This window comes from Bubalus kerabau, chromosome 12 (genome assembly GCF_029407905.1).
Source record: "Bubalus kerabau isolate K-KA32 ecotype Philippines breed swamp buffalo chromosome 12, PCC_UOA_SB_1v2, whole genome shotgun sequence".
In the NCBI taxonomy this organism is placed as follows: Eukaryota; Metazoa; Chordata; class Mammalia; order Artiodactyla; family Bovidae; genus Bubalus; species Bubalus kerabau.
This window is the reverse complement of record NC_073635.1, coordinates 24,837,903-24,862,638: the sequence shown is the minus strand read 5'-3', so window position 1 is coordinate 24,862,638 and position 24,736 is coordinate 24,837,903. Positions and strand designations below refer to the sequence as shown.

The following is a 24,736-nucleotide window of genomic DNA, read 5'->3' as shown; positions in this document are numbered from 1 at the left end:
AGGGGAATACATAATAAACATTAAATATTATCAATAAATTCTGTAGTATGTTTGAGTCTGATAAATGCAATGGGAGAAAAAAAATGCGTAGGGTAAAAGAGATGTTAAGTGCTTTTCTTTTCCTACCCCTTGTATTAATTTTTCCAATACAGTTCTTATGTTTGGCAATAAAACTGCTTAGACACAACTGTCATAGAGAAACAAGACCCAGGGATTTTATTTGCTTTTTATGTTCATTTTCCTGAAGATGTACTTACACGGTGGCTAAGAAGATGATGAATACCAGAGGCAGCTATGGGTCTGCAGAGATAACAATGTAGTAGTTATTTTTGGTTGCAGCAGGTTCTCTGCTGACTTTGATGGATGTGTACTTGGACTCCAGCAATCTAAGGGTGTGAGAGACGATCATTATATTATAGTAAAAGATAAGCAAACAGAAACTGTGGCACAAATATTTGAAACTCAGATGTTGGTGATACATAATGGACTGAAGAAAAAATTTAACTGAACTCTCCTAGAACAGGATAAATCATGATTTCAGTTTTTTAAAACCAGATGGTGTATTTTTCTGCCATATTAAATAGAAAAAAATCCAAATTGATTTTATAATAGAGACTTAACCTAATAAACAGTTTCTAAAGTTTAACTAAATTATGTTGGGACTAATTTTCAGGAATAGTTAATTGAGGAAGGACTTATTAAAATTCCTTCAACTAAGCTGGATCCTTAATTTACACATTGTTTATTGACCTTGTTTCTGTCTGGTCTTTAAATTCGCATGGAATATATTTTATATTTTCAAGCTAATTATTCTTACCAACCCCTTGAAGATTGTTGTTATTATGGAAATTTTTGATCTATCCTGAAGTTCCAGAATTATCTTGTATGTTTCAGATTTTTTTCTGTGTTTCCAAAACTTTTTCTAAAACCTCATTTAAGTTTAAGAAATCCATTAGTTAATGACTTTATCGCTGTAAATGGAAGTCATCTAACAGCCTTATTCACATATGGTCTAAGTTTTTCAAGTGTTGTTTTTGGAACCTAGGTTGACTAGAAAATTACTAGTCTTTTCTCATCATATTGCGTAGAAGTCTCATCAATGAATATTTAACAGATGTTTTGTAAGACCTTTTGGAGACTCTCAGAAGTGAAGACAATGAGGATATTTTCAATTAACCTAAATAAGTGCTTAAAACTTTAAGAAATACTGTTCTCAGTGTTTATTGTTGTTCAGTCGCTAAGTCATGTCTGACTCTTTGTGACCCTATGAACTGCAGCACACCAGGCTTCCCTGTCCTTCACCATCTCCCTCAGTTTGCTCAAACTCATGTGCATTGAGTCAGTGATGAATGAAAAGAAATATATGTTAAGATGAACATAAAAAAGAAATCTCAATAAATAAAATTCAGCTACCATTTTCTCTTAGTTCTTTGTGTTTGTGTGTGTGTGTGTGTGTTAGTCATGAAGTCATGTCCGACTCTTTATGACCCCATGGACTGTAGCCCACCAGGCTGTTCTGTGCATGAGATTCTCCAGGCAAGAATATTGGAGTGGGTTGCCATTTCCTTCTCCATAGACAGTTCCTTATCAGTGTCTGATATATGAGTGCATGTGCATAGCAATGATAGTAGCTATATGAGATTTCATCTCGAATTCTTTTCCTATTACTCAGGATAGGTCTGTGTGCATCCTATCAACACATTTCCATCTGGCTCTTCTTATGATTAGCATCTTCCAGTTGGCTGCTCCTATTTAAAGTTATAGTTTATGATTATGAAATAGAATTAATATAACTAAATTAAATTAAAGCAGATCTTATACTTGTAGGGGAAAAAATTGGATAGTAGGGATCAGGTTTACTCTCTTGACTAAAATAATTTGAAAAAAAAAAAAAAAAAAAAAAACCAGAGGAAAATTTCCAAAGAATGGTATTCAGGAATGGGGCCTGGGCATCAGGCAACAAATGTCAGTGATGCCTCAGAGTCAGGAAACCGGCAAGGTGAGCTCTGTGTTTGTTGCAGAGTTCTGTTCTGCAGGTTGCATTGCAGGAAGGGAGAGCCCACAGGGGAGACTGGCTGAGTCATGGAAGTGATGAGAGGGAGCTGACTGTACAGGGAGACTAAGAAGGCTAGAGTTCACAGGACAGAGGACACAGCCGCACAGAGAGAGAATTTGAAAGAAATGCAGAGAGCTTCCACGAGTATTCAGCAGAGTAATCATCAGCATGTGGTTAGAAATATTAGAAAAATTTTGAAATAATTAATTATTAATTTTAAATAATAATTATTAATAATGCTATATTAGAAAACTAATAGAGACCAGAGGGGGGAAAAACATTTGAAAAGATTAGCAGAAACAGTATCTCACATTCACAAGAGCCTAGAAAAACATCCGTTCCCACCAGTCAGATTGAAAACCTCAGAATTCACTGAGCACCGAGACAGTACTCAACAGGACCGTGGCTACATGGCAGCGAATAATTAGCCTCAGTCTATGAGAGTTGGACTGTGAAGAAGGCTGAGCACCGAAGAATTGATGCTTTTGAACTGTGGTGTTGGAGAAGACTCTTGAGAGTCCCTTGGACTGCAAGGAGATCCAACCAGTCCATTCTGAAAGAGATCAGCCCTGGGTGTTCTTTGGAAGGAATGATGCTAAAGCTGAAACTCCAGTACTTTGGCCACCTCATGCGAAGAGCTGACTCATTGGAAAAGACTCTGATGCTGGGAAGGATTGGGGGCAGGAGGAGAAGGGGACGACAGAGGATGAGATGGCTGGATGGCATCACTGACTCGATGGAGGTGAGTCTGAGTGAACTCCGGGAGTTGGTGATGGACAAGGAGGCCTGGTGTGCTGCGATTCATGGGGTCGCAAAGAGTCAGACACGACTGAGCGACTGAACTGAACTGAACTGACCCAGATCGGGCACTGCCTAGCAAATCTTAGGAGCAAGACCCAAATAGATTAAACTGTTTCCAAGACATAACTATATCCTAGAACAATATTCAAGAATATTTGTAGGAAGGCAAAATATCTAGCACCCAACAAGAAAATAGTACAGTGTCTGAGAAACAATCAAAGTTTACTAGGCATGCAACAAAGCAGGTGTTTATGGAGAAAACTGAGGACAAAATTCAGCCCATTGAACTGACTGAGAACTGGCACATTGTTCCAGTAGCAGAAGACTTTGAAACAGTTACTATAATTATATTCCATATGTTCAAAAAGTTATGGAGAGACATGTGAGATATTAAAAAAAAAGGCCAAGTTGAACTTCTAGAGGTGAAAACTATAGTTTCTGAAATGAAAAATTCAGGGGATAGATTTAGGGTCAAATTGCACATTGTGGAAGAAAGGGTTAATCAACATGAAGGTATGAGAGTAGAAACTCTCCAAAATAAAAGCACACAGAGAAAAAATTAATTAAAAAATGAGGAACAGTGAGCTGTACAACAACTTAAAAGTAGTCTAATATACGTAATTAGAATGCCAGAAAGGAGGGGACAGAATAAAAACATTGATACTGGGTAAAAAAAATCAGGTTTGATAAAAATTCTAAAATCATGTATCTAAGTAACTCAATACATCCTAGGAACAAAAACAAGAAAAAACCACCCCAATGCACATCATAATCAAAATTTTCAGAAACACTGGCAAAGAGGGTAAAAAGGGCATGTTACATACAGAGCAAATAAAAAGAAGCAAGAAAACAGTGAAATAGCATCTTTAAGTCAGACACAACTGAGCGACTGAACTGAAAGCATTATAAATAAAAAACAGTCAATCTCAAATTGCATATGTAGCAAAAATAGTTTTCAAAAACAGAGACAAAATAGTGATTTTTTTTTTTAGACAGAAAAATTCAATTTATCACCAGTAGATCTGCACTAAAAGAAATGTTACCAAGGGGAAAATGATACCAGATGGAAATATGGATCTACACAAAGGAAAAAAGAACATAAGAAATCATCACTACACTTGAAAATAAATATTTTTCGTATTACTTCAATTTCTTAAAAAAAAAACACTTGACCTTTAAAACATACTTAGAAAGAAAATTAGAAAGTACTTTAAGTAGAATAAAAATTAAAAAGTGAAATTTTGTGAGATATCACTAAGCAATACTTAGTGGGGGAATTTATACCACTCAGCTACGGTATTAGAAAAATGAAAGTTTTTATGTCAATGATGTCAGCTTCTACCTTAGAAAACTAGAAAATCAAGATCAAAGTAAAATCAGATAAAGCGGAAGAAAGACAACAATAAAGATAAGAGTGGAAAATAGTGAAATAGAAAATAAAAACACAATACAAACATAGGAAATAGTATTTTAAACCTATTTTAATACAGTCAGTGTGACATTTCAATTAAAATAGACAAAGATTAATGGAACAGAATAAAAAGAATAGAGAAAATAAACAGAAATATATCCACAAATATATGGATTTTTGACAAAGGCATAAAAGCTGATCAGTAGACAATGGATAGTTTTTTTCAGAAAATGGTGCTGGAATAATTGGCTTTTTATAGGAAAAAATAACCTTGATTCAAACCTTGTACCACAAGCAAAAAGTAATTCAAAATGGATAACACATCTCAATGTAAAAGCTTAATATAATAAAACTTCTGAAAGAAAACATACTAGAAAATTTTTATGACCTTTGGTTAATAAGAGATTTCTTAGATACAACACCGTGAAAGATATTAGATAGAATCCGTGAAAGCAAAAAAAAGATCTAAAAGATAAAGTAGGTGTTGGTATCTTCAGAAACAATGCTAAGAGAGTGAAAAGACAAGTCCCATATGGGGAGAAAATATTTACATCTTATATAGCTGATAAAGGACTTGTATCTGTGATAGAAACTCTCAGAACTCGAGTAATTTTTTTTTATTTTTGTAAATAAAGCAAACCAATTAAGATTGGTGAGCTTCCCTGGTGGTTCAGTGGTAAAGAATCCGCCTGCCAATGCAGGAGACAGGGGTTTGATCCCTGATCCAGGAAGATTTCACATGCTGCAGAGCAATTTAGCCTGTGCGCTGTAACTACTGAACCAGTGCTCTAGAGCCCGGAAACCACAACTACTGAGCTCTGTGCCACAGCTTCTGAAGCCAGCACACTTTAGAGCCCATGCTCTGCAATAAGAGAAGCTCCCCACAATGAGAAGCCTGCGAAACACAACTGAAGAGTAATCCCCGCTTGGCACAACTAGAGAAAAGCCTGTTCAGCAATCAAGACCCAGCACGGCTATAAATAAATAAATTTTTAAAAAGAAAAAATAATAAAACTGGCAAAAGATTTGAACAGATACTTCATCGAAGAAGATATATAAATGTTAAATAAGCAGATGAAAAACATACATTAGGGAAATGGACACTAGAACCACGATGAGATCACTATATCACTCTTAGCATCAGTTCAGTTCAGTTCAGTCGCTCAGTCGTGTCCGACTCTTTGCGACCCCGTGAATCGCAGCATGCCAGGCCTCCCTGTCTATCACCAACTCTCGGAGTTCACTCAGACTCATGTACATCGAGTCAGTGATGCCATCCAGCCATCTCATCCTCTGTTGTCCCCTTCTTCTCCTGCCCCCAATCCCTCCCAGCATCAGAGTCTTTTCCAATGAGTCAACTCTTTGAATGAGGTGGCCAAAGTACTGGAGTTTCAGCTTTAGCATCATTCCTTCCAAAGAAATCCCAGGGCTGATCTCATTCAGAATGGACTGGTTGGATCTCTTAGCATAGAGACAATTAAAAGACGGACCATGGCAGGTGTTGGCTAGAGAAATAGAAACTCTCAGATATTTCTGGTGGGAATGTAAAACAATATAATGCCTTTGGAGTATGTTTTCCCAGTTTCCTAAAACTTTAACCATATACCTTTCCTAGGATCCTACCATTTCGCTCCTACATATTAATGTAAGAGAAAGGAAAGCCAGAAAAAGAAGCCATGCATACTATATGATTCTATTTATATAGAGGTCTAGAAAATGCTGTTATCTGTAGTGATGGAAAGTAGATCAGTTGCTGGGAGCCGGCATATTGCATATTGAGTGAGGATCTGGAATAGCTCAACTGGAATTCTATCACTGCCGGGAGCCAGCGTGAGGCACTCCGCCCATGACAAAGGTCATGAGGAAGGAGGCTCGGCATACGCAAAGGCGGGATCGAGCCTCAGGAGTCCCCCTGGAAATTCTCGAGCATCTACCCCCAAAACCAGAGTCTGCCTACTTTCTGCTTTGTGCTTTCACCTACACCTCTGACTTTACGGGGGGCTGTCCCCCACTACCTCTCTCTGAAAAGAGAGTTAGCTTACAGCTCCAGTTAATAATTCCTGGATGTGACAGTGTTTCAACCTACAAACTCCTTTGGAAATCCTCTAGCCTGCCTGAATAGGTTTTTCCGGCTACATGTGATTGTTCAGAGCCTCCCAACTGTGAGAGGCAGGAGATGTTCTAAACTGCCTAAACACAGATTCCTTTGAGTAGTTAAAAGATTGATTAGAAAATGTATTGGTGAAGGGTTTTTCACTTGTTGGGCCAATGTTTGCTGCTAAGTCTCCATACTCCTTACCTACTGTGTCTTTGGCAGTGTATTGATTGATATAATGGGTGTATAGAAATGTAAAATGCAGCTTTGTCCAATGCTTTTTGGAAGGCTGGTGCCTGACTTTGGAATAATCACCTTTAGAGAAAAATAAGTTTCTTAAAATGTTAACAGGCCTCCGGGCCAGAAGATGATGTCAATCACCTGAACTTTTGCATATGATAAGTTTGAAAGCCTGGCTTAGATTAGAACCAGGAACTGCTGTCCTTGCATGACTCCACCCCTTCCCCCATTATCCTCTATGCATACCTTAAGGTATAAAAACTACTTTGGAAAATAAAGTGCGGGCCTTGTTCACTGAAACTTGGTCTCCCCATGTCACTCTCTCTCCCAAATTCCAGCTGAGTGTCCATCTGGAGCGCGGATGTCCTCTGCGACCATTTATTTGCCTGGGCTTCTAAGACCCACTCGAGAAGGTGTCTAAGGTGGGGCACCTTCCGCTATTCGAGAGGGCGCCTGCGGCCTCCGTGGTCAGAGCTAACCTGGTGTCACGGGTTATATTGATTTTCCGCGTAAACCAAGCCACTCAGCTTCTTTTCTCGACTGAATTTTCCTACTGAGCTATCCTTATTTCAGCCGCTTTTCTCCACTGAATTTCCTCACTGAGCTATCCTTATTCTATTAACTCTTTGTATCCTTAATTAAAGTGTAATTAAGCAGTTGTTCCCTGACCCTCGCCTAGCCGTCTCTCCTTCGAATACCCTGGATCAGCCGGGGCTGGTCCCCGGCAATCAGTGGCTGCTTGGATACCATAATCTCAACAGAAATCTCTATAGAGCTTTATTTCTCAAAGTTAGTGTGGAAAACCTTGTACACCAGACTTAACTAGAAAGGGTTATTTCAAAATTCAACCTTAAATTCAATGCTACTTATGCAGAGGATGGTTAGAAAAAGAGCTGAAATCAAGCAGTGCAGAGTAAGCACAATTTCAAAACACAAGTGTGTTTGTTTTATTCAAGTTGTGCTTGTTGGGTAATGAACATGTGGTAAGCTGAGTGATGGCCAGATGGTAATGATAACCCTGTATGCGAGACAACAAAAGAGACACAGATGTATAGAACAGTCTTTTGGATTCTGTGGGAGAGGGAGAGGGTGGGATGGTTTGGGACAATGGCATTGAAACATGTATATTATCATATATGAAACGAATCGCCAGTCCAGGTTCGATGCGTGATACAGGATGCTCGGGGCTGGTGCACTGAGACGACCCAGAGGGATGGTACGGGGAGGGAGGTGGGAGGAGGGTTCAGGATGGGGAACACGTGTACACCCGTGGAGGATTCATTTTGATATATTGCAAAACCAATACAATATTGTAAAGTAATTAACCTCCAATTAAAATAAATTTATATTAAAAAAAGAAATAAAAGTGATGCAAATTCTTTGAGCTTCATGGTTTTCATATAGAACTGGAGATAATAAAACTCTTCAGAATTTTTAAAGGAATAAATATTGTGTATAAAAGCATATACTATGCTGCAGCTTCCCTTTGTAGAAAGTGCCCTGGTAGGATATTTATTTATTATTTATCTATTTTAAATTCCTATTTTGTGGTTTTAGATGATTTATCTTCATACAGCTTAACCTTATATCATTTTACTTGTGTTGTTATTTCTATTTTATCAATAATTTATCTTTAAATTTTATCTTTAAATATATTTACATGTGTCAGTTGGCTATCCTTTACCAGAGATATGCTAGATTTTTGTATGAATGTTTAGCAAATACTATTTTTTTTCTTCTATGGTACAAAAAAAATTTAAAAAGCAGGGCCTTAAAACTTAAAGGTGACAGTCTTTAAAAATACCTCAAGTTCATCTCTATTGTCTATGATGACCATGTTCAAGGTCAAACTCTGCAATACTCAGCTCATTATCAAAAGCAAACCCTGAAGGGAGTGAAGTGAATGAATCCATGTACTTTCTGTTCTATGCAATCAACCTGTGATCTTTCAGAAGGTTAGTATGCTGTCTGGTTAGAACAGCCATTTATCTTGATATTAGTTTAGTATATTCCACCAGTGCCACTTTACATAACCACCTCCTTTGAATCATTTTGGTTAAGTCATGGCAATGGTCTGTCCAGCTGAAATCAAAGTCCAAAGATATCTATCTGAGTACTGAGTTGGTAGGACATTTTATTTCTTGGCAAGGGCTCTTAAGTGCTGGGCATAAATCTCACCACTATGTAAACTAGAAAGCATTCTGGAAAACCCATGCTATCTAGCAATTCCGGAACTTAACACCTCACTTACTTACTTCAATTGCTACTCAAAGAACTAAAGCTTTTCAGCTACCTCAGCTCTCTCCAGGTTCCTTTAGTAGTACTCTAGTACTGAGCCTCTGACCCAAGAGATATCTTTGTTTTGGTTTTCCTCAGTTTTACAGTCTTTTGATTGCTAAATTCAACACATGGTATAATTAATCAAGCTATGACAAGTTGGTTTCTCAGCAGTATGGATTCTGATCCCTACCAGCTCTTATCTCTGGTCCAAGATAAGGATGACATTTGTTGAGATCTGAGTAGATCAAACAAATCTCTTTATCATTCTCAGCAAACAAATAGTTTTCTTCTTCTCTTTTGTCATGAAATGGACACTTATGTTACTTCAAGTCTTCATTAAAGGCATGTCTTTGGCTCCTTCTAAGTTAGCTTAAGCCTAGGAATAATTAACTGAAGTGTTGGTGCTCCTATAGTGCCGTTTATTCTTCTCTAACAGTCCATGGTACATTGTGGGCTACTGGTTTGTCTTTTTGCCCTTTGAAAACAGTAGTTGTCTCATTCCTCTTTTGAATCCTCACAGCTTAGCACAGTTCAGGGGTTATATTATATACTCAGTTGATGTTTAATTATTGCTTCATTGTATAATGATTATTTATGTATCATAATAGTTTTAAAAATTCAAAAAACACTAAATTCATTCAATCTCCTTTAATGAATATTTGTTATATATAAAAAAGAGGTATAAAGTCCTGTTCCCAAGTCCAAACCTCTAATTAACTTAAACCTTGAGTTTTTTTTGAATTACCCATTTGAAATAATTGTCTTTATACCTGAAAAATGGATTTATTGAAATGTTTGAGATAAAAACTATGTATTGCAAGAAGCATAAGACAAACATTTCAAGAGTACAAAATTAGTTGTAGAAATAACATAATTTGCCAGTAAACCCACATTTTATTAGAAATGTGCAAAGCTTTTTGATGTAAAAGTTTTGGTTTTGTCATTTTTTACTACTGAGCACCCATTTTTATTTACCCATTTCCCATGGAGAGGTAACTCCTTGCATGCATTTTATCTCTCCATATGTAAATTCAAGGTTCAATCTTCTCAATGGGATAACAGGTCACAACTCAGAGATTTGAATTGTAATGAATCCAGTGACAAGGATTTTCTCTCGTGGATTCCAAAGCCGGCTAGGACTCTTCATGTCAAGATGTAAAAATCTGTAAGATGTTATGTTTCTCTCAGATTCTATCCCACAGGAGGCTAAACCCACAATCTCCCTCATGTTTCTCATTCAGAAAAAAAAAAAAAATGACTGCATTCAGAATTGTTCAACAATTGCTCTTTTGTCTTGGCTCATTCTTCACATCAAAGTGGCTTTCATATTTTTCCTTTAAGACCAGGTTGTTGGTTTAGGGTTGTATAAACTTTGCGGTCTGGTGTCTGGATTTTCACTGAGGACGATCTTCCCTTGATCGTCTTCTAGATGCTGATTAGGAAGAAGGCAGAGAACATAGATTGTAAATAGGATGAAATTATAGTGTTTAACAATATGATATTTTACTCATGTGTATGGGTGCATGCTCAGTGGCTTCAGTCATGTCCACCTCTTTGCAACCCCATGGACTGTAGCCCACCAGGCTCCTCTGTCCATGGGATTCTCCAGACGAACACTGGAGTGGGTTGCCATGCCCTCCTCCAGGGATCTTCTTGCCCCAAGGATCGAACTTGCGTCTCCTCTGTTGCAGGCAGATTCTTTATCACTGAGCCATCAGCAAAGCCCCATTTTATGCATAATTATATCTATAAAAGACTATTATTTCTTATTATAATAAATGTTAAATTATGTTTTCTTAATAATATTCTGTTTATGATGAAACCAAGTCATCTTTTGATCAAAGGTATATGAACATAATAAAGTTATGCTTTATTTCCTTAGAAAATTTGGATGATTTTGCATGTTTAAAAGAAATCCATGATAAAGTTTTCACTTAAAAATTATTTGTACAATTGAGTCTTTAGTTTCAAATGTCTATATTGGACTAGATTAAAATCAGATATGCCTATAAATGCATTTATAAGCCTTGCAATTTCTTTTGACTAGTAGTATGTAATTCTAAGTTCCACAAAGGAAATCTTTGATATTTGATTGTACCAGAATATAAGGTATCCTAAGTGAAGATGAGAAAATGCACATAAATGAAGCTATAAATAAAGTTATAATGCATAGGTGTTATATACATGTATATAACCTACACATTATATCAACATTTTGTACATAGATATATTAATCATTTCCTATAAGTGTACAGTATATATAGCTTTGAATTTATTTTTGTCTCAAACTGCAGCCTCATCTTAAATAATAGTTTCACAGAGTTCAGGTGTACCTGCAACTTATTTTTACTCAGCTTTGGTGTTCAAAGATTTCTTTTCAAATTAACTCTACTTTAGTCTACCCCAGTGATTCAATATATTTAACAGTTTACATGAGTATAATTTTCTTTCCTTTAATGTTTGCTTTTCTTACATTTTATTAATAGTGAGTGATATGAAAGATTTATTTTCTAATTCATATCATCGAAATACTTTGCTTAAAATAAAGTATATTCAAATACTCTCCTTTGTTTTGTCTTAATTAACAGGTGTGCCATTTATGCAAATTACCATAATCAATATATTTACCTTGAACTCTTTTGTTGGCTTGTATCTTTCTCACAGGTGTGTCTGAAATTAAACAGTTGTAGTTAAAAATACTTTGAAGTTATGGCTAACATGAGACAGGAAAACACAGTTTAGCAGAAAAGTGTAAAGTTTTAAGTAAACATCACTTAAACATTTAGATTTTCTCCTGGAATAGTGAGACTTTGGCATTGACAACAGACATTTGTTTTCCTTATATCATAATGAATGTTTACTATTTTTGCAAAACATATTGTTTTATTATGGTATGTGGAGCCCCAGATGGTGTTCCATTTTTGCATGGAGTAAGTGACTTACATGACTTACTTTTCATCCTTTTTATAAAAGGCATCACTTTATGATGAAAGAATATCTAACATCCCATGAAGTTTAGCAGAAGTATATTCCCAGAGTTATGCACTCATTTTTTTCCTAGTCATTCCTATTTATGATATATCAGACTTCTGCCTCTATAAAATTCTCATGTAACTTAATTTTGATTAACTTTTAATATGTGAAATATGCCAATAAGCAATTCAAGAAGTTTGTACCAATTCAATTCCTGAATTGAATTCCAATCCGACAAGACAATTTAAAAATTAAAAAGTTAAAAATAATAAGAGTTCATATTTTAGAATTTCAAGTGTTCATAACAACTCAGTGTTCATACAATGCAATATTTTGCAAAATATTTCCCAGTTCTTCATTTTTTCTGTTAACTTATTGACAAGACTACTTGGTCAACTGAAATTCACATTTTCATTCTGTTGTTGGACATTTGAGATCAAAGAATAAATATGGTCCCTATAGCAACTTCACTTCTCTGCTTACCTTCTTTACTTTTTCTCCAAAGTTTGACTTCTTGATTTTTATATATTATCTGTACTCAACAATGAAGTCAAAATTTTTCTATGATATACAAATATATTTTTTTCAATTCTCTGAAATCTCATAAAAGTAAGACATGAAACTATTACCAACAATATTTTTGACTATATAATGTCAAGAATTAAAAAAAAAATATTAAGCATTTTTTGAAGAATTATGTTTCTGTCTACATAGCACATTTCCAGCATGTCTTTTTATTCTGCCTGGATATAAGTTACATAACCATTTATCATATGCATTAATACTATAGTAAAATGCAGAACTATGGAAAACCTCCTCAGATTGGATAGACGAGGAGAGTTTAGTTGAGATAGAAAAGTCTGAATTATGAGTATGCTCCAACTGATATATTTCCCTTAACTTCAGGTTTGTTTGGTCACAAAAAAATGGCTTATAACATATTGTCAAGAAAAGATGGAAATCATTGTATAAAATGGATTTACTAATTCCAAAGAGCACTTATCATGCAACTTAAAACAAGATTTCAACATTACTTTTGAAAACAAGCACTTACACTCAATTTTCTTTTATAAATTTGGCAGCATCTGATTAATGCACATCTAATTAACTAACGTTAATTTATTACTATTTGGCAATGACAAAATTAAAATAAAAAATATACACTGTGGCAAACAAATATCTCTTAAAGAAAAGCTTAATTAAAATGCAGAAAATCAGATTTTCTCTCAGTGGCTCTCTGCCATTTCAAACTGAATGACACTTGTATGTTGTGTTTAGAGAAGCAAGTGTTAAGGTAAACCAGTCATTGGAATGATCCCACGAAAATGCCCCTCCCCACCATGTTTCTTTAAACACACAAAGTGTTTCCACCCAATTATCTGCAAGATTGTTGTATTTTTACATAGCTATGACTTTGTAAATTTAAAGTAGAGCATAAAATATTACTTTGTTGACCATATTAGTGTGAATTGACCATAATCCTGATAGTAGCTAACATCACTGAGAACATTATTATTCTGCAGTGAACATTATTCCAAGTGCTGTTCATATATTGGTTCATTTTTATGTAGGAAACATTACCATCCCCACTTCCCAGATTAAGAAAACAAGGCAGAAACACATCAGTTTACTTAAGTTCAAGTGGGAGCCCAGATTGGAAGCCAGACCTAGGACCTGATCCTCTGTTTCGTACAGAGGCCATAAATCTTCAAATGTTATACTGGCAGATTTATCAAAACCTTCTCAAACAGTTTTTTTGCTGTTGTTCCTTTCTCCATAGCCTACTTCTCTGCAATTTTCCCTTAATTACTTCAGTAGTTTCAGTAAATGTAGTTCTATTTAAGAGAAGAGTGAACAATTGTACACATTTTTGAGAAGAATTTTTAGTTAAGGGGTCTGAAGTGTTTCAATAACAAATCATAATATTAGTACCCAATTGACCATTTAGCCAAGTTTATAAACATGACCTAAATGATTGAGGAATGCATTCAATTCACCAAAGTGTACTGTATGTACCACAAAATGAGCAGTTCAGATAGAAAACTACAAGCTTTGAGACGAAGACCATAGTTTAGCTATAGATCAATTATCAATATTCTGAAAGAAATAAAAAAAAAGCCTATCTTGCATGACATAATCTTTATTCACACCAGCTTCATTGGTGTTTCTTGGGATCTAGACAAGAGGATACTTGTTACTCAGTGTTGACCCAGTGGTTTTACGGGGCTGGAAAAAGAAAACTAGAATGTCCAGTTAATGTCCAGGTATTAGTAACTATACCACTTATATTGCCTTCCTTACGAGAAAAGAATCCTTGGAAATGTTTTGATAAAAATGTATGCTGTGGCAAGGATCTAGTGTATAGCACATGGAACTCTGCTCGATGTTATGTGGCAGCCTGGATGGGAGGGGAGTTAGGGGGAGAATGGATACATGTATATGTGTGGCTCAATCATCTATATTTATGGCACAGCTCTGCTGTGTATGCATCTGTAACTATCACAACTTTGTTAACTGGCTATGCTCCAATATAAAATATAACATCTTTTTAAAAAACTATTAAATTTATGTTGTGATATTGACAAAATGAATGCTTTATAAGTATGTAGAGAAACCAAACACTGGAAGATAAAGGAATCAACCTCTGGGATGAACAGGAACCAGAATTAAAGAAGGATTATATTTCTATTGATTAAAAGTAGATTATCTTATTCTTGTAACCGGTATTATCTTCTTTTGGCCGAAGTTATTCTTCAAAACTCAGTTCGTTGTTTATAAGGGACTTGATAACAGGGGCGTATTGAAGGGGAGGAAAACATACTTACCTGAAGTTTAAGTCTAAATAAATTAAAGCAATATATACAAGTGCGGCTACTAGTTGGTTCATTCTCTAAAAAGCACTGCCATTCTACAAAGCTGCTTACTATGGCAAGGACTGAAAAAAAAAGAATTCAACTTAATTTTCACAAAGTCTGCATTTATTCACTCAAATCCCCACCTTTTTTCTAGTAGAGTGTAAGCATTTTGATGTAGATGAGTAAATTTTGTATTATAGCTTATAGGAAACTGGTTCTACTGTGGCTTTGGGAGTGTCATATACTCCCAGCAGTCTAAAAGGAAGTCTTGTATTTTTCAGACACACATTTTTCTATTGAGGGGAAATTCAATCACTGGCTCAAAAAAATTATTAATTTTTACTATTGCTGAACAGCATCAATATTATGTAAGAGATTCTGCCTATGTAAAAATAAAGAAGAATAAAACAGGAATTGCTAAAAATATATACAGTCCCAAAAGAAATTACAACTTCTTGGACATAGTACTATAATTTTTAAAATTTTAAGCATAAAAGCTAATGAGAAACATACTTTGGATAAACACTAAACTTAAGCTGTGTTTCTTAATTCACAGTACATTTCAAAGAACATATTTGATTTTTCTAGATAATTTAAATTCTTGTTTCTCTAAAACAATTTCTTAAGTACTTTTTTTGTTAATAAAATGAATTAGAAATTAGTTTAGTCAAACTTCTTTGAGTAATTACCATTGAGAGTTTGTGTAGATTTTGAATTCTTTTTCTTCTTTCCTTTTAAAAGTAGATCCTTTTAATGCCATAGACAGAGAACATTCCATATTTTAAAGATTAAAATTAATTTCATATGCAAAATAATTTACAGCTCCAGATATAGATTATCACTTGAACTGTTAGAAGAAACAGATAACCCATTCCTGAGAATGTAGTTTTGGAAAATAAAATTGCTAAATGCAATTTTTTTTTTTTGCTAGTTCTATGCACTTAAAAAAATTTATAAACATGCCTTTTATTATGGTTGTGGGGGCAGTGAATACATTTTTTAAAATATAAAAATTATTTCAATTTGGGCTTCTTTTAATAATTACCAATTTTAAAAGCATCCCCCTTTCACATACTAAGAATATCCTTACAGTTGTCTGTATCAGAGCAAAAAAATATTCATTGCTCCCCACTGAACTTTTTAAAGACTGTTTAAACTAGTAATTCTTTCTTTATACCTCTTACTTTAACCACCATTGACCCAATCAATCTGTTAAGACAGACATGATGCTGTTTTTTAACCTAATTAAGAAACAAACAAACCTGAATGCTCAGTCTTTAAAAAGCTGAAGAACTCAGTTATCAGAACCTGTTAAGTGGGTTAGTTGTTTCCCTTTTACTAACCTCCCTGAAGCAGTCTTTTAATTTCTTCATCTTCAAATAAATGACCATCACCACCTTCAATGAATTTGGTGACCTTGGTGACCTCTGAGAGGATACATGTTTATAGCAGAAATTGGTTTATGTAATAAAAAGGCTGGAGATTTGATGCGATACATAATGGCATCTGCCAAACAATAAATTCCAGACCAACACTTGGTTCTTTCTTGGTTTTTAGTGCTGTTTTTTGATAAGCCAATTTTCTTACAAAGTTGTTGAACAATATAACAAATATAGAACAAAACCATCAACATGACTATCATCTGAGTTTCATTTCCTATCTTTGGATTTTTTTTTCTTGTGTTGGTATGGAACTCGAACAAAGGAGTGAGATAGAGTAGAAAATGTAAAAGTCCTCAAAGATTATTTTAGAATTTGATATAAATAGATAGCTTAAGAAAGTCACATTCTTATTTTTCTAGACATACTGACCTTCTTGCAACAATTTCTTCAGAGTTTCTTCTGTTTCTCCACCTGTAGTTGAAATCCTAGTGTATTTTATTTCAGGACCTAAAGGAAAGACAGTTTACAAAAAGACCTGAAACAAGAGTAGGCACACTTCCTCTGTGATGGTTAGATAGTAATTTAGACTTTATGGGTCATATGGTTGGTGTTGCAACTATTCAACTTTGCCCTTGTAGTGTGAAAATAGCCATAGACATTATAAATGAATGGTCACATAATGTTCCAATAAAACTTTATTTACATAAGTATTAAAAGATGGCATGGGCCATAGTTGCTGACTGCTTGTTTAAACAAATACTTATAAAATAGCTGAACTCAGAATTTAATGCTAATTCATTGGTGGCAGACTGATACAGAGGTTTACTGAAATTATTTATAAATTGTTTTATACTAACTTGCATATATTTTGGTGTGTAGACCTTAAGATTAATGGAAAATTCAAAGGAGGGAATGGTTTTTCTTTTAGGATTTAGTAACTCATTAATAAATAGCAAAGTGAAGATAATGTATTATATAATACATATATGTGTATTCATAATAAAAACACATGCTTATAGATTTGCTCCCAAATTTCCAATTCAGGAGAAAACATAGATTATATATTTAGAGTTAGTATTATTTCTACCAAAAAAGAAATGAATAACTTCAGTAACCACCACGAAAATGACTTAAGCCTCTTTAATGAATCTTATAGAGATATTTTAGGATTAAATGTGATTTGCTCTTTGTAATCCAGGCATAGTTGCCTGGAGCATCCCATGGACAGAGGAGCCTGGCAGGCTACAGTCCATAGAGTTGCGTTGAATGCACACATACACACACACACACACACACACACACACACACACAGTGTTCTATAGTATTGAATTAAAGACTACCTGTAATGATTCGTTCTTCCCTTGTTTCTTTTTCGGTTATCTCCACAGGCACTCCATCAATGATCTTGGTGTATTTTTTAATAATTGGCTCTAAATTGGGGAAGAAAAATGCCTTTGATTTGTCCTCGTATGGTGTCTAAATGGCCATAAGCTAGACATTTAATTAAATGTATTAAATGTACAGTTGATTAAATGTAATTCTCACAATAATAACATTTAGAAATCAATCATAATCATTTGGAGAACATATCTCAAATAAATTCAGATAATAGAGGTCTAAAGGCTAGTAGTCATGTCCTGAATCTTGGGTAAAGGAGAGAGCCAACTGTCAAGCTAACACTCCATGTCATACTTGTCTCCTGACTGTGCAATGAGCATTTAGGGAGAATCCAAGGAATTACAACATCATTAGAATGGGAACCTCATAATAAGTCCTAGCTGTGGCTTATTAATCTTATAGAATTTTCATTCTTTCTTCTAAGACCAACATGTTATCTGGTATTGATGTGATTGTTTTCATTATATTCATAATCATCCTTGCATATGCAGAGTAAGGATGGTTTTGTGGGACCTGGTGATTTAATGGTAAAATCGATTCCAACTAGATCCATTAAAAGGTAAACTGTATTTTAATTGATTGGCTAATAAGAATCCATAACTAATAAAAGCTTTCCACCAATGTGTATAAAAGTCAAGAGAAAACATCAGATATTCAATATATTTAAACCAGTACAATATCAAAATGTTCACAGTGATCCTAAGTAGGCTAGGGAAACAGAACGCACCTCCATGGATCACTTCAGTTACCGTTTCACCTTCCTTAATCAGTCTGAATTCAGGTTCACCTTCAATTTTGACCTTTGGTATTGTGCGTCCTGAGGCATTGTTTTAGGAGACAAATTATCATGTTAATGCAGTCCTTTAAATTTACCAGAACAGGAAATTTATTTCAACACTGGTGTTGCTCAAATGTCAAAGTGCTTTCAGGTTTTATGAAATCGGTTTTAAACAGTTCCCATTGTCTTCAGATTGAGTACTATTTAGGAGAACAAATGACTCCTGGGTCAATTAGTGTGCTACTAAAATGAATTTCATCAGCTTTAGCACTTAAATTAATGTTTAATTGATCCATTTATTCATAGTTATAAATTCTGATTACACAAAATGTTATATATGACTATACTTTGTGAATCACACAGTCTGTACAACTTTCAGTTGCTCTAATGATAGCTAGTGTAGATCTTACTTTACCATACTGATGTCTATTACTTGCTTTTCTTATTATATTTTAAATTTAATTTTTAACTACTCTGTATATTTTTTATCTAATGGGCATAACTAAACATCAGAAAAGCACAACTTTATGCCTACCTTTAAGGTACGATTTTCAGGTTTTATGGGAAAATGGGAGTACTTACCTTCTCTATGTGAATGCTGCAAATATTTACTAATTAATAGTTAAACAGTCCTTCAAATGCAAAAGTTGTGTTACATTTGACTTGCAAAATGATTTTGCTCCAAGAGAAAATCATTTTGAATGTTAGAAAGCTGATTACTACATTACTACATAGTAATTAGATGAGAAGTTCAGTACATTTAACTCATACAGTAACACCCTTTAACAGTTGAATGGAACTATATATCCTTATCTTTGAGAAGGTTTATTTGTTTGTCCAGAAATTGTCAGTGTACACCATTACCCAGAATTAAAAAGTCTAGGAAGATCTAAAATAATGAAACAAGAGTACAGCTGGTTCAAACAATAAGTATTTCACACCATAATATTTGATCTATGGGGTCAAGGGACATTGAGTATCAAAACATAAGGCCAAGTTTTTAAGGTGTGGAAACTTCAAAGGGAAAGAACAGCTAAGGAGTTTAAGAGCAGGAAGTGAGTCAATAAAATATCCAAGTAGACATTTCTTTAGAAGAGCCTCAACTAGCATTTGAGAAACATCCTCCACCCTTAAGTTCTATGAAGGCAGGAATTTACTACCAAAAGTTTTTTTTTCATATTTACTCTGGCAGGCACCTAGGAAAATACCCAGCACAGGAAGGGTACAGTAAGTATTTATTGAATTGAATTTCAGTTGATTTATTCCTAATTCTAAAATTTGGTTAAGTACCTTTTCTAAGAATCATCCTAAATTGGAGTCTAATATATGTAGTAAGAATTCAAGAGTTACCAATGAATCAGCAAAAGTTTAAACAGTGAGAAGGAAAGGCCAGTAGCAATCCTAGGATGACACAATTATAGATGGCTGCCAAGGCAAGTATTAATATTTGTCTCCCTCATTATGTTATACAAAGTCAAATTTCCAAATTTTTTAACTGAAGAGTTGTTAATGCACAGGTGACATGATCCCATTTTTCATCTTAGTTCCCTTCGTAGGAGGAACCCAAGTAGAGTTGATGCTCCATTGTGTTCCTAATTGAAAAAACAGTAATACAGTAGAATCCTGTTCACAAAGATTGGGAAGGTAGATGGGTTGAAAGAAGAAGCTTGAAAGAAAAGAGACAAATCTTGGAAAATAAAAATAGTGCGTCTGAATGATTTCTACTGAAGAAGATGTGTGCAAGTGATTATACGCTATTTTAGGGAATCTAAGTTTTAAAAAATAGTACAAGAATTTTAAAATTAAGGACCATTTTATTTTTTCATTAAAATGATCAAGAAACATTTTCTAAACAAAAATGTCTGTGATTTGATTTCTTAAAGCACCAAATTCTCTCTTTAAACAACCTAATTTTATTTATTTTAACTTTATTTTTTTGGCCATGCTACACGGCTTGCAGGATCTTAATTCTCCAAACAGGGATGAAGCCTGGGCCACCACAATGAAAACACTGGGTTCTAATCACGGAACATCCAGGGAGGTCCCCAAGTTCTCTTCATCACTATACAAGAGCCATCAAATGCTCCAATGACAATAGGCACGGTATTTGTTTCTCTAAAGCACAGATTTCAAATACCTCAACTTTAAGTTTTAAGAATGTATAAATATATAGATAACTACTAGGAAATACACTTTAACATACATACTTCCAATGTCTAAGTTTTAAGTAATGACTCACTTTTAGAGGAGTCAAAAGTATTCAGGAAGTTGCCATCTCAATTTATAAAATGAGAAGAAATTCCCAAATCAAAGATAATTACAGGAATAGTTTTCTTAATATTTGACTGATGACATAATCTGTTGTTTTTTTGAAGACTGGTTCTATTCTTCTTTCAGGATAATGAAAAGATAACCTGGTCTTTTTTCTGTGACTAGTCACCACATTAAGATGGCTAGACTTGGACATAAAAATTCTAAAGATCTTATCCTTTGGAAGTTATTAAAACACATGAAATGAAGGGGGCGTTGGAAATATTTGAGTTGGCTAACAGAGAGTAGGGGTAGAGAGAAAAGTGACCTGATTTAATATTCTAGTATGAAACATCAGGAAATAAGTATATATGCCTATTTAATGTATTATATATGTATACATATAAGAATATATAATACTATATATATAAGAATATGTAAAATATACACACACATTCAAGGCTGGAATTACGGATTCTAAGGTTTGATTCATTGTACCAACTACTTATTTCCTCTGTTCCTAGTGGTTTAATTAAAAAGTATATCATGTGTGGATGTACATTTTAAAAGTTTTCTTCAATATACAGCTTCTGTGCTCTCTGAGTTTGTTGAATTAAAAAATGTGTGCACTTTTTTGGAACACCTTGTAACAGTATAAAAGAGATTGATATGGGGGAGACTGGAAACACAGGTATAAAGAGTACACTCTCTGAAAGAGTCCAGGTGCAGGGAAGAAAGCTCAGAATTGGTTTGTTTAGTGAGTATCTGGGTACTAGTGCTAATGCAATGGCAAATTAAGTTCAAATGACATCAAATACAAGCAAATGTACTGAAGTTATTAGGAATGCACATCTACTCTTCTAAATAAACTTGCATTCCGCATTCTGCTGTTAAATAAGCATGCCATTGATATGGAAATATTTAGCATGTTAGTTTCAAAAAGAATGTAGATACATTCATAGAAATCAGTCTATTACATGGATTTTTAAGGAACCATGTATACATTGATTTTTACCTTCTGTTTTGATAATAGGCTGAAGACTGCCTTCAATCACCTTAATTTTTGGTTCCACAACTTTGGTTATAATTTTAGTTGCTGAAAGTATAGAAAGTGGAACATAAATGATGCTTACATAAAAACAACCTGAATGAAATTGTCTTTTTTTCCCCCTTTGGTCTTTGTTGGGTACTGAGGTATCAGATGTGGTAATATGTTCAGGCAGTCACATACAGGAAATAATTCATAGTAATTATCTAGTATCTTCTCATGTCCAGATGAACTCTGAAGTCCAGTGACTTTGATTTGTTGCAGTGAAATATATACTTTCTGTGTGAGGAATCCTACCTAGAAATCTACAAGTTTGAGCTGCAGCACTAAAGCTCTTTACCTTCTTTTGTACTTCTTGAAAATACTGGCTGCGTAGCAACAAAGACAAATAAACATGATTAATTTCATACAATTCATAATATCTTAAATTGCATTGTTGGGTTCTTTCTCAGAAGAAGACATTGAAAGAAAAAGACTTGAAATATTTTTCATGCATTTGAAGACAGTGACATAGAAAGGAAAATACAAAAAAAAATTAGTTCAGAATACTTAAGAATGGATTTTTCAGTCAGGCAGCCATGAGCTCTATGCAACAAATATGAATGATCATGTATTTAAATATTTGTTACAGGCTAAAATGACTATAATTTTCATCATCATCATCATCATTTTTAAACTGAAAGCTATGTATTTTGAATCTATGTCATCCACCCAACTGAAATAATTATGTGCAAAATATATTTAAAATAGCAGCCAACCATTTGGTCAGCTTTTGGTTGCATAGATAACTGGAAGTGTGCCTCTGGAGTCAGATACCAGAGCTACTGACTTTTTATCCTTTCTAATTAGAGCCTTAAAAGATGGAGTCATTAGATAAGGAACTAAAGCTGTCTGTGCAGATGTAATAGATTGTGTTGACACACTAGAGGCAAGATGTTAGTACATTTGGATTTCTGTCACATTTTCACTTCAGGTGTTTGAAATGTGTATCTGTGTCAACTCTTTGAATTAATATGGATACCAGGGCTTAATTGTGACTGTTTCAGTTATTTCAGATTTAACATGTTGAGATCTCAAATTAGGAAACTCTGCAATATATCAAATTGGTGTGTCTAGTTATCCATTCCACAGGTGGTCTAGCCACAGAGAAACCTTTCCATGAAGGTCAAATCCATAGAGCTCTCTGCTGCTACTAGCAGAATGGGTTACTTAGCTTTAGCTTAAATTTTCACTTCATGTTAAGGAACTTGAAGTTTAGAATATTTATTTGGTTCCTAGATCTGTTTCAGTTTTGCTTTTCTGAATACTTAAATAGTTTTGACAGGTCAAAGGATGAAGATTAAATACTGATTTTATTCCTCTCCACCTCAAATGTCATATATTTGGCAACATATACTAGAGAGCATTTTTCCCCCATACAATTTAATATGTAAGGTATTTGGGGGACAAGAATAGTGCATAATAAGACAAAGAAATTTTAGAGACAGATCAATAAAGGAACATGAAAATGGAATCTTTGGTTTAATTCGTCTCAACCTCTATCTGAACTATGCTTCCAAGTAACAGCTTACACATCAGAGAGGAGTTAAAGAAACATTCCACATCAGAATGTAAATCTCAGAGCTCTTTCAAGAGCTGTGAGTAGGTAGACAAGATTCATTAGACTTGCATAATTTCATAAAATGTAGATTATTCTCTGTGAGTAGGTATCCAATGTAAGCAGAGGAAAATAAAGGAATTATAATATATTAGGTCATTGTAAGCAAAATAGTGCATTGATATATAGAGAAAATGGTGAACCTCTCATGGATAAAGTAGGGAAATGTAGTGCAGACATAATTTTTATGGAGGAAGATGACATAGCATTTCTGATGAATAGAGCTCATAACGTTTTTTGATTTTTTATAAAATATATCTTTAACAAGACTGTATACTTCCAGACTGGAATTTAAACCATGTGGAAGTATAACTATTTCCAACTAAATGTTTGAAACAGTGCTGATCTGGCCTGATGCTAAGATTGTCCATGTCATTATCACATACTTGAAATCAGTAAGAACAGCAGACATTTTGTTTTGCTCCTTACATCATCTTTATGCCTTTTCCATATCTGGTGTAAATCTTAAAGGAAAATTTTCTTAATTAAATAACAGGATGCTCACAGTATAAAATAGAACAATTCTAGCCAAGATAAATGTACAAATGGGAGCAACGCTTTAGCTATTGATATGTTTTGAGTGTTGAACTGTAGAGTCAAAACAAAATGAAAAAGAATTTCTGCTTTGAAAGCTGCAGTAGAAAAGAGGAAAAGACAAAGAAAGAAAAAACTACACTGAATAAGAAATACTATGAGTTAACATTTATGCAAATGAAATATCTTTACCATAGTTAAGAAATAGAGGTTTAATTTTGATAATCTGGTAGAGTCAGGAATAAAAGAAACCTTGGAATCTAGAAATTCTAGGTTTATCACCTGACAATGTTTTTGTTCCTTAATCCAATTTTGAATGGGGAGAGTTTTTTGAACCACCAGTCCATAAACGTTAGAATTCTCTGACAGTCCGCCCTTAGATAGCTGAGGTCTTTAGAGTGGAATGAGCTAGAAATGTTTCAACAATATTATTTCTATTTCCACACATTTGAATTTTCAGAGCTCTGGAATGCATGACTTTCTCCCTTGCATCTTTGCCATGCTAGCAATTGTATCAAGCTGTGAGTGAAGAAGTGGTTCATTGGAGTTGAAGAGGATAGTCAAAGCTGAAAGGTCTCCTCCAGACTGCAAGCCCTGTTTCAAGTGGGATGAGATTTGCCATTGTTTGGAATTCTAAATACCAGATTATCAATCATCTCAGTAAACAAAAAGAAAATTATTGTTTTCTTTTTTTTAAATCTTGCCACGTATATGTGACAAATATTCATCATGTACTTACTGTAGACAGTTATGGGGATTTCTTTGAAGGTACTGCCACGAACAAACTGAAAATAAATATATTTAGCATCATGAAATGTAGTCATTGCACTAACATGAAATGTTGTCATTGTATTAACAAAATCTTGGCACTGTGATTTTTAATTCTCACTAAAGAAGTGAAACTACCATTACATTTAGTAAAAATGAAGTCTTCATATGTCACCTTCAAGTTTCCTGCTATTGGGCAAGATGGCAAAA

General features: G+C 34.3%; 1 protein-coding gene across 7 annotated transcripts in view; it reads right to left on the bottom strand.

Annotated features, from left to right (window-relative positions):
* Positions 1-9,532: 9,532 nt before the first annotated feature.
* Positions 9,533-24,736, bottom strand: part of POSTN (periostin) — a 34,800-nt gene continuing 19,596 nt past the window's right edge. The window contains exons 16-23 of one of the 7 annotated variants that reach the window (XM_055542315.1): positions 24,498-24,543; positions 21,535-21,615; positions 18,219-18,308; positions 17,434-17,523; positions 16,523-16,600; positions 16,055-16,138; positions 11,512-11,553; positions 9,533-10,315 (exon numbers count right to left, since the gene is read on the bottom strand). In XM_055542315.1, the coding sequence (XP_055398290.1) occupies positions 10,278-10,315; positions 11,512-11,553; positions 16,055-16,138; positions 16,523-16,600; positions 17,434-17,523; positions 18,219-18,308; positions 21,535-21,615; positions 24,498-24,543 (549 nt within the window). In that variant the 3' untranslated portion in view covers positions 9,533-10,277. The remainder of the gene's footprint in view (positions 10,316-11,511; positions 11,554-16,054; positions 16,139-16,522; positions 16,601-17,433; positions 17,524-18,218; positions 18,309-21,534; positions 21,616-24,497; positions 24,544-24,736) is intronic. The other 6 variants (XM_055542317.1, XM_055542318.1, XM_055542316.1 and 3 more) reach the window with 6 other exon arrangements.